General features: G+C 36.4%; 1 protein-coding gene across 1 annotated transcript in view; it reads right to left on the bottom strand.

Annotated features, from left to right (window-relative positions):
• Positions 1 to 2,683: 2,683 nt before the first annotated feature.
• The window catches only part of npepps (aminopeptidase puromycin sensitive), a 35,372-nt gene continuing 27,460 nt past the window's right edge, over positions 2,684 to 10,595 (bottom strand). Inside the window, exons 17-23 of the mRNA XM_041265732.1 lie at positions 10,309 to 10,528; positions 7,441 to 7,583; positions 7,029 to 7,085; positions 5,942 to 6,049; positions 5,096 to 5,251; positions 4,392 to 4,439; positions 2,684 to 3,085 (exon numbers count right to left, since the gene is read on the bottom strand). Coding sequence (XP_041121666.1) covers positions 2,930 to 3,085; positions 4,392 to 4,439; positions 5,096 to 5,251; positions 5,942 to 6,049; positions 7,029 to 7,085; positions 7,441 to 7,583; positions 10,309 to 10,528 — 888 coding nt within the window. The 3' untranslated portion in view covers positions 2,684 to 2,929. The remainder of the gene's footprint in view (positions 3,086 to 4,391; positions 4,440 to 5,095; positions 5,252 to 5,941; positions 6,050 to 7,028; positions 7,086 to 7,440; positions 7,584 to 10,308; positions 10,529 to 10,595) is intronic.

Genomic DNA, 10,595 nt, shown 5'->3' with positions numbered 1-10,595 from the left:
TTTGTTTTTTTTTTAGATCAAAAATAGAATTATCAATACCAAAAATAGTACCTTTTTATTTTGATATCAAACACCGTTTTTTAATATAAAAAATAGAATTATAATTAGAAATATAATTTTTTTATAAAAAAATAGAATTGTTGATATCAAAAATTGACTAGTGAGTAGTTTTTATTTTTATTTTTTTGCAGTTGAAAACACCTTGCATTTAGAGAAGGCAAACAAACTGGACAGCCAACCATGTTTGTCAGAGTGCACAGAAGGGTAAGCAGTGTGAAATAGTGTAAAGATTATCCACATGAGTTTATTATGTACGTACCTTAAGTGTAATAGTATTAGGGGTAGTGCAGTTAGCAAGCGGCAAATACCATGTTTCTGATCTGCTTTGTTTTTATTGTTTCTGATCTTAACTGGATCTGTGTTATAGTAATGCCAACAGGCATGTGCTGAATCACATGCACTTTCATGGTGTACCAATGATATATTCCAGGGCTTCTAAAACCCGGTCCTGGGGAGCCCGTGTCTGCTGGATTACATTCCAACCAAGCTCTTAATTACTGAACTAGACCCTTAAGTGAACTGATCACATCAGAAAAGTGCCTTTTAGTACCAAGTTTTGTGCAGATTAACAAGTTTTTTTTTTCCCCCATCTAGCCCAAATCAGGAACAAAGGAGTTAATCATCAAGACTATGAATGCTTTTTTTTTTTTTTTTTTTTTTTTTTTACATACAATCATTCAGCAGGTTTTATTCGACTTTATGAACCAACATGAGTTCATTCTACAGGATGATACAAAATCCATAGCTGTATATCCCATTGAAAGAAAGGAAGAGTCGTGACTAACATGATATACATCTTAATGCAGCTTTTCCACAATATCCACATGGTTCGGTAGAACCACTGGAAATCATTAGTAGATGGAGGCTGTGTGGTGTGTTGGTTAAAGACAAGGGGCTTGTAACCAGGAGGTCCCGGTTCAAATCCCGGCTCAACCACCAACGCCCTGTATGTGACCCTGAGAAAGTCACTGAACCACCATGTGCTCTGTCTTGCAGGTAAGACGTTGTTTTAAGTGACTCTGCAGCTGATGCATAGTTCACACACCCTAGTCTCTAAGTCACCTTGGATAAAGGCATCTGCTAAACAAATAATAATATATGGTGGTCCAGTGGTTAGAGAAAAAGGCTTGATATCAGGATGTTCCCAGCTCAGCCACTGACTCAGTGAGATGTAAAACCAAGGTTCTATTGTAAGTGACTCTGTAGCAACAGCAGCTGATGCATAGTTCACCACATAGACTCCAAGCTGCTTTGCATAAAAGCGTCTTCTAAATGACTAATTAATAACAATTCATTTTTGGGGGTTAAAAACATAACCAATCACATTCTTTTTTCAATTCCCATGTTTGTTTATTAAAGGGAAGGTTTACACTTTTCCATATAGCAGTATTTTTTTTTTATTTTTTTTTTTTTTTTACAGTACATTACCTGTGTAAGCAATGATGGTGCTTGGCATCTGTGAAATCTGAAGATCAAGGATACAGGCCACAGCCATATGTGCCAAAAATAAGAAAAACTAAAGCAAAACAACCCATTTCACATTGACAACTTTCTTTTTTTTTTTTTTTTTGTTTGTTTTAATTTTTATGAACACCAACTGTTTTTTTTTTTCTTCTTAAAACAAAATCACAACACATGTTTCATGGAAGCAGTCTGACAATTAGTTTGTCCAGTATGGTTAAAAGCCACACTAAATAGCGAATTCTATTTATTTAAATAGACCCTTTCAACAATTTTCTATGTAGATTTATAATGTTAGTACAACATCGCTTTATTTTCAGTGTAGTAACTATTACCACTTCACAGTGTAATAATTATTGCAAACCAGTTTAATCAATGTAAGGCTTCTGAATTGATATAATTGCAATTAAAACAAAAATAATAAACTAGTATAACTGTTGTTATGGCAAACATACAGACCGTTGCACATTTTAAAACTGTTTTATATGTTACCTGTAAACTTCATCTAAAAAGGCCCTGATCATTTAAGAAAATTATGCCAGCTCTTGGGAAGTTTCACATCCTTTTTTTAAACAAACCTCAATTAATAAAAATCAGAAATAGTTTAGATCTTTAATGTGGCTGATACATAGGATGGTTAAACAGTTTTTTTTTTTTTTTTTATTCTTTTCTGTTGTTCTAAGGAGGGCATCAATCAGTTAAAATGAGGTTCGGAACTGATAAAATGAGTAACAAATTCCCTCTGGGAATGGGGTAACATGGTAAAAAATAACATACACCACCTTTCTTGTGTGAGAAGTCTTGCAAAGACAAACACTGGATTTATATTAACTTCAATGCCTGCGGCTGCCACCTCCAAAAACTGTTCTCAGCAATACAATTCAGTGCTGTGTGGTTTGTTTTTTTTGTACAAACTCCTTACAAAGCATGGAACTATTAACCCCGTCCTGCCCAACTTCACAGAACAAAACTAATTCCAAACATGGCTGTCAAACACATACACACAGCTCCTTTTAGGTTTTTAGTTTTTATTATTCAATTTAGCAAGGGAAACATACTCAGATTATATATATATATATATATATATATATATATATATATATATATATATATATATATATATATATATATTTCCCATTTATATTTCACACTGCAACACTGCAAATGTTTCACTTTTCATATTGTGTATGCTTTAATTGTTTTTTTGTACAGTTTTTCTCTTTCTTTTATAGCAAGCATACTTTGATCTGCTATGCCTAAATGATGAATATAATCTTGTGTGGGCAGGATGGGATTAACTACATTCATTGTCCAACCAGTTTTCTGCTCTTTTTGGAGAAATGACTCAGGACTTTGTTGCAATCTCCCCCTTCCCTTCTTGGGATGGTGAGAATGTGGCTCCGTGGGGTCAGGCCTTGGCTGCCCGAGAGGTCTTGCGCTGCAGTAGATACTCGTGCACCAGCTCCGAGTCGCGCTTCAGCCAGGCTGCGTTCAGCAGGATGTTCTCACAGCACTGCTGTACTGTACGCTCCGCAGCAGGTGCAGGGTGGCTTTCAAAGAAGGACTGAAAGAGAAAAAAAAACTACTTACTGATTGAGGGAGACTGGAAATGATGCAGTTGTTAAATGAAAAACAAATAAAACCAAAAAAAAAAAAAAAAAGCGCTTTCGCATCTTGGGACCGAATGATTCAGAGCAAGTGGATTTGATTGAGGCTGCTGAGACTGCAAATATTTGGTTCTGTTAATGGTTTCATCCCAGTAACAACAATGTTGTGTGCTAGGAGATCTCATTGTTCTGGATAGCGATCCCAATAACCAACGCTTTTAAGAACGCAATACAAAATATCTACACTGTAGATGCCACAGCCATATATCAATGTTTCAAAACCCCTAACGCAAAATTGAACGATTCCTCTTTGTATGACAATACATGGTTAAAGCATAGAACATCTTTAGCACAAAATCCTCAGTGAAACGTACACTGTATCTGCAAGCTGCAGACCTAGAGAATACAATGTTTTTGGTTCAATTAATTTCAAAATTGCCACGTCAGCTTCAAATTTGGCAATAAAGTAACAGGTTTCACGGTTTCAATCCAACAATAATTTTGTTGATTTCTCTAAAATTAATTAACTGGCAACTGAATCAGAACTATTGCTGATTACAAATATTATACAAATGAATTTGTAATTTCAGGTGCACAGTTAATTGAGCCAGTTGTGCTTGGCAAGAAAACATTATTCTGAACTGAACTGAACTGAACTGAACGTTTCATGCTGCACATCTTAAAAAGGGCAATCAATCTTCTATTACCTAGTTTCCTTCTTATACCACTCTCAAAACAACCGTGCCCATTATATATTAAAACATAAACCTGTATAAAACCATAGCTAATGAAAAAGTGCTGCATCGTACAACATGCTAAAACTCGTGCAATTTATATACGACAGAACCTATTCCAGCTGTCAGATAAGAATAACTTTTCTTTTTTCTCTCCCATGTGGGATTTTTTTTTTTTATGCGTTGTAGTGAAACCTAAATCTGGGGCATTGAAAGCAGTCACTGCTGTAAAAATACGCTGTTCAGTCCTATCAACTGTGTGCCGTTAGGATTTCGCTATACCTGACACTGCAGATCAATACAACCAATACTACACTGTATCTTGTATCTGGACTGAGTGAGTCATTACTTTTAGATTACTTATTTAAAAACAATAAGATTCTAGACAAAACATGTTAGCCAAACGTTACAAACAGATAATGCTTTTGTTTCATGCATCAACACGTTGCACTTAGATATGTGATCTTTTCAATTTCAAAACAAAAAGCATAATCTTTCGATAACTGTTGCATTTCAGCATTATCCTTACCTTCACTTCAGCAGCCATCTTCTCAACAGCAAAACCATCGACTGAAAGCTGCAAAAGGAAATAGAAATGATTATTAAAACAATACTAATGACAAGATACGAGATGTTTGCGGAAGACCAAGAAGCCTGCCCCCTCACTGCATGAACTACTCTCCAACAGCTCTATATATATATATAAAATATTTATTTGAATAAGGAAAACTGCTGTCGCAAAATCAAAAAGCAAAAGGTAAATGTAGGTACACAAAAATGTTAATAAAGTGATTCAAAATTATATCAGGACGTTTTAGACTACAAGTCCTTCTTCAGCTGGTAACTTCTTCCAATGGTAACAGTAAACAAGTACAGCACTATTACATTTAAACTATTTTCAGCTGGTTTCACAGACCCAGATTAACACTAATCTTATCCAATGTTACTTTAGGTAATGTATTCCGCGATTAGTGCTGATCTGGATCTGTGAAACTAGTTTTATTCCAGGTTTGCTGGAATTGTATGAAACAAGCTCCTGAATTTGCTAGAAATGTAATATTTAGGGTTACCTGTAAACCATGTGCTTTTTTACAGCTCATTTTACTGTGCGCACAAAACACCCTGGCTAAAACGTCTGACAACCACATATTATTACACTGTCCATGCCTTCCTTTTCCGTCGAGACACAGCAAACTGCCAGTAATTTGCATAAGCTCTTGCTTGGATACTTGCCTTAATTAATCGGGATATGAGGAAGCCGCCCTGGTAGCGGTTGTGCAGTTCCTCCCAGTTATCCCTTACAAATTTCCAGGCTGCCTTTCTCCCCTGCTTACTGCTGCCAGCGACACCCCCAATCACAGAGACGGTGTCCTGAGGACGCACCTCCTCCTGTGAAACAAGAGGGCAATTACTGTCAACTGCTACCATGCTAAGGAGGCTGGGTGGTCCAGTGGTTAAAGAAAAGGGTGTGATACCAGAAGGTTCAAATCCCGGCTCAGCCACTGACTCGCTGCATGTGACCCTGAGCAAGCCACTGAACCTCCTTGTGCTCCGTCCTATTGGAAGTGACTCTACAGCAGCAGCAGTTGTTGATGATGCATAGTTTAACCCCTAGTCTCTAAGTCGCTTTGGATAAAAGTTTCTACTAAATGTTTAATAATAATAATAATAATAATAATAATAATAATAATAATAATAATAATAATACTTTGACATTTGAAAAAAAAGGCGCACTTTCCAATTCTGAAAAGCCTGTCTTTCTATACCAATGCCCCAAAATGTCATGAGCAGCAATCAAACTCAAGGTTTCTATAGCCCCCACATCCCCCGTTTGAACATACAAATATATCTCAAATAAATAGATAAAACACAGACTGTGCACCTAAATTTCTTAACCCTGTATCAATATTGTAGCCACAGTATATGCCCATAGACTTGGCAGAAGTTTCTAACGTTAAATGATGTAGCACAATGCTTTTGAGTTTTAAATTACCTGTGGACACCACCAAAATAATAAAAAAAAAGTGGTCTCTTGGCTGATGTAAAATGAACCCAAAGCAATGTAAAAAAAAGTCTTACCGAAAGAGCAAAGCTCAGAACTTTCTGAATCAGATCAGGTGCTGCAATAGCCCCGAGTACTCTCTCAATCCGGTTTCTCTCCTCCTGCATGTCAGCCTGTTTGTGAAGCTGTTGGGAAAGTTACACGTTCAATCGACTTCAAGAAATTAAGGAATGTGTTGCAACACAGCGAGACAAACATTTTCAACTGGTAGGCATTTCCCATCTGCAATTTGCGGATCCGAGCCTGATCCCATTTTACTCACTCCTGATATTCATCATTTATAAAGAGGCTCAATCAGATAAAGGCTTTTTCTAACGATGAAATACAAAAATCAATGAGATGAAAGGTTATAGTCTTGCTGTAGTGAAGGGTATCTCCAGCACAGATCAAATTAGGGAAGAGAATAAAGGATTAATTGTTAGTATTATTGTCTTAACTTGGCATATAAATGGTCTAGTTCAATAAGGAGAGTCTCATTAACTTGACTAGCAAGTACTACACCTGTACAAGAAACTTGCTAGAAAGGGGAAGGGTGCAGTGGTGTATTACACACACCCTCTACTAAAACAGAGACGTACAGACATAGTTTGCAAAAGTGCACTTCAAAATTTGTTATTTACTTTTTGCAGATCCCCTGATCAATTCCATTCTCTTTTCTTCATTTGAATACATTTCAATATCACTTAAATGGATTAATACTGGCAAAGTGCTAATTTGACAGAGGGCGCAGAACGCCCGGAGAAAACAGTTGTTTGCATATGCCACATTTTTAGTGGCTGCAAATCACTTTGCATGTATCCTTGCATCAGCTCCTCTACAGAGTCTGCATTTAAAATTCAGTTTTTCTCTTTGGTGCATTTACAACAGACCGACACTAGGTGCCACCATAAACTATAAATACTGCTACTGTACCTATTGAGCTGCAGCAATTGCTAAAAGTGTAAGACACTGTAGGTGGCACTAATGTAGCTGGTTCAGTTAATACTGTCCAATAAGAGAGTGCCAGAAAGAAGTCCTGTGTTTTTTCTCTCAATTTTAAACAATAAAAGGCTAAAAGCCAACGCTCTTCCCATTTTTCACAATTACATTTACAAAAGCATTTACCTTAAGCATGGTGTCCAATGTTGTACTATCGCCATGCTTCAAAACTGTTAAATAGACCTGCAATACAAACATAGCACAATGACATGAAAAAAAAAAAAAAAAAAAAACACACACACACACACACACCAGAGAATAAATATGCTGCAACTGAAAAAGAATTCACAGAATATTCAAAATTCAAACCGGAACTTAATTTTATCTATTTACGTCAATAACTAAAAGAGCAGTTAAAATATTGCAGCATTTTTCTTTTATGATGCAAGAGCATCACAATACTTTGTTCCAATCATTTAAAAACAGTTCTGATTTATCAGCACTCCAGATTCGTTCTTTTAGCATGCACTGGCTACTCTCATTTGTTAGCGTTATAGGATCTAGTCACCACACTAATAAATTGATGTAGATCTCATACCGGACTCCTCAGGTCAGCGGGCAGTACTTGTTTTCCATCTATGTGCTCCCTGAACCGGCGACGTGCTTCCTCCAGCGTGGGTTTGTGTCCCGCTTTTCCCAGCTTTCCAAGCACCAAGCCCCTAAGCAAGGCATCCAAGTGCCCTGGATTTAAAAAATGTAATTATAAAAAAAAAAAAAAAAAAAAAGACATTGATGATAACAGAAATAGTCAATGCTCATGTAATATGATCAAACTCTGCAAAAGTAAAGTTTGGTTTCTTTTTTATTTTGAGGATTTTTTTTTTTTTTTTTTTTTTTTTTGCATTGTCTTTAACAGGATGTAGGGATGAAGTAATTATATAATTCATTACATAATGCATTTATTCATATATTTATATATATAAAAATATACAAAGTTTTAGAAATTAATAAATTTCAAGTTAAAAAAAAAAAAAAAAAAAAAAAAAAAAAAAGAAAAACAATGGCATTTTGACCGCTAGGCCTTCCTCGCATAACAAAAAAAGTGTTTGTAACTAGTATGTAAATGAACTCTCTTAATGAATCTAGTTTATGGAGCTTACTACATATGCTTATTACTTACTACATATCCCAGTATTGGTCACATTATAAGGATTTCTGGAACAAAGATATTGTAAGACTTGCAAAACGTTTAGCAGCCTCTTGAACTGATCTTTTACACAGGCCAGGTTTGATCTACGGTCTCATTAACATAATGTAACTGGATTAGCAGGAGGAAAAGCATATCACAACTTCCTGAGGAAATCTCAAAAGGCTAATGATAAACTAGTTAAGACTGCTCATGAGAGAGAGAGAGAGAGAGAGAGAGAGAGAGAGAGAGAGAGAGAGAGAGAGAGAGAGAGAGAGAGAGGGAGGAGAGAGAGAGAGAGAGAGAGAGAGGGAGAGAGCGCTTTTTGGAAACTGCACGGATCACTACCGAACCATTTCTCCAAACCTGTGGGTGTATCTAGTCAAAAATACTCCTGCTGAGTTGGCGTAACACTAAACAGACCCCAGGAAGCAAGATAAATTATTTGTAGTCAAATGTAATGACTACAAATCCTAAAAAAGACAGCATTAAAATGTTAAAGCCAAGAGAAAGCATCCAAGTCACCCTGCCTCTGCAACTGGCATTTCATTTTTGTTCTTCTGGGGCATCCAAAAGAATGAATGAAACATAAATGTATCCAAGTTAATTAAAAACTGATCGTTTTCTGCTGTACCTCTTGCTTTTAATTAAATATGCAATTTTTTAATTTTATTTTAGGGTTATTTTAAACTTATTTTAATATGACAATTTCCTTTACGCATTCATCACTCTGAAAAGAAAGCCAGCATGATCTCATAATAAAATATTATCAGATTTGTGCTTCTACAAAATAATACAAAGCTTTATTTGATCTGATTCCGATGCATTCCAGAACAATGAAGCCAGATACAAACCTGGAGTGTTCACTTCTGCAAAAGCATGTCAGACATTCGATTTTGTGATAACATCAAACTGCATTAAAAGATTAAGGGGTAGATGTACGAAGGACAGTCGCAGTGCAAACATAACACAGCTTGCATTTTCCTTACAACAACTCACAAAGTGCACATTTTCTCATATGTGTTAACAAATAAAATGTTAATGAAGAGAGCCACAATAAAATAGCGGCAGCTGAGTTGTGGTTTGCTGCAACAGAGAGTGCCCAAAAGGCAGTTTAATCCCATCAGATTCTATATGGGGCCCCAACCTTCACCCCCAAAAAACGTTTTCATAACCACAGCAGCCCCTCGCTAAACCGGACATGTTTGTCTGACATAAGGTGTCGGGTTTAAAAATAAAACAATTAAATCGCACACATATACACTTACAGTTTGTATATTTTAAATATAAATCATTACGCTGAAATAACACTGATGTGTTTTGGGTAGGCTGCACATTACATTATGTAAAAATATAAATCTCTACAGTAGGCCTACACAGTACAGTAGTAAAATCAAATGAATACCTAGCACACTAGTATTCTAGCCTACTGGTAACACAAAATAAATCATGCTGCTGCATTGTACACATTGGTGTACAATGCAAATAAAAAATTATTTTAAATTGAAACTAAATTGTTTTAGGGTTTTCTATTTTAATTATTAATTTTAACTTGGTCTACTTAACAGCCTAGACAATTAGCACACAATAGATCATGGTCTTTAGTGGCACTATTGCTCCCAACATGCCATGTCATAGGAATTAGTTTTCAAGGCTTGTAAGTACATCCTGGCCTTAATGAAAATTAGGTACTTGGGTGTTCATCTCAAATACATTGAGCACAACTGGCAACGCATAAGAAAAAGCAGATTAGGAAATGCCAGCCACAACTGCGACTGCTTAAAACATGCTTTCAAAAGTTCTTACCAAATTGATGCAATTGTAAGTGTCACAACTGCCTGCAGCTTTAGTACATCTCATTACAATATTTTTGATCCCTCATTTGCCCTGTCTCCACCCTGTTTTTGCAAATTTCTGCAGGAATGCCCAAAATTACAAATTAAGGCCAACGCGCAAATAAGAACTGCGGCTACAAAGCATTCGTTAAAATGATGCAAACAGTATTGCGTTTGTTTAGTACATTTCACGCTACACTTCCTTCTGGTTTGCAACGATTGCGACAGACGCAACACTTTAGTACATCTACCCCCAAGTACTATGTACGAGGCAATTCTGATATACATTATGAGAAAGTTGTATCGTTCCTACAGTTTCATTACAGATAGATGTGGATGTCACACAGAAATACATAATCCACTAAAATTGCAAAATGTATGCAGTACCATATGAAATGAATTGAACTCTTCCCCTGTTTAAAACGATGCTCTTAGTAAAACCTACCCTCTCCAGGTTTAGTGTCCCAGCCCAGCTTCTGCCCAATGGGTGTAAAGAGATCTCTTATGAACTCCTGGATGTCTTCATGGTAATCTGTGTTGGCGAGTAAAGTGGAGAGGATGCCCAGATTGCAGCTCAGATCGCTCCATACGGTGTAATTGGGCTCATTTACAAAAGCCTCCATCACCATCAGTACTTCCACTGTGCTAATCATTCCTGCTCGAGCCTGGAGGACCACAGAAACGAACATCCAAAAGGATTAGCGTTCACGTGGAGAACTCTCTCGTTGGATA

Source organism: Polyodon spathula, chromosome 12, assembly GCF_017654505.1.
Source record: "Polyodon spathula isolate WHYD16114869_AA chromosome 12, ASM1765450v1, whole genome shotgun sequence".
NCBI lineage: Eukaryota > Metazoa > Chordata > Actinopteri > Acipenseriformes > Polyodontidae > Polyodon > Polyodon spathula.
Note: the sequence above shows the minus strand (reverse complement) of the source record. Positions and strands in the feature narration are given on the sequence as shown.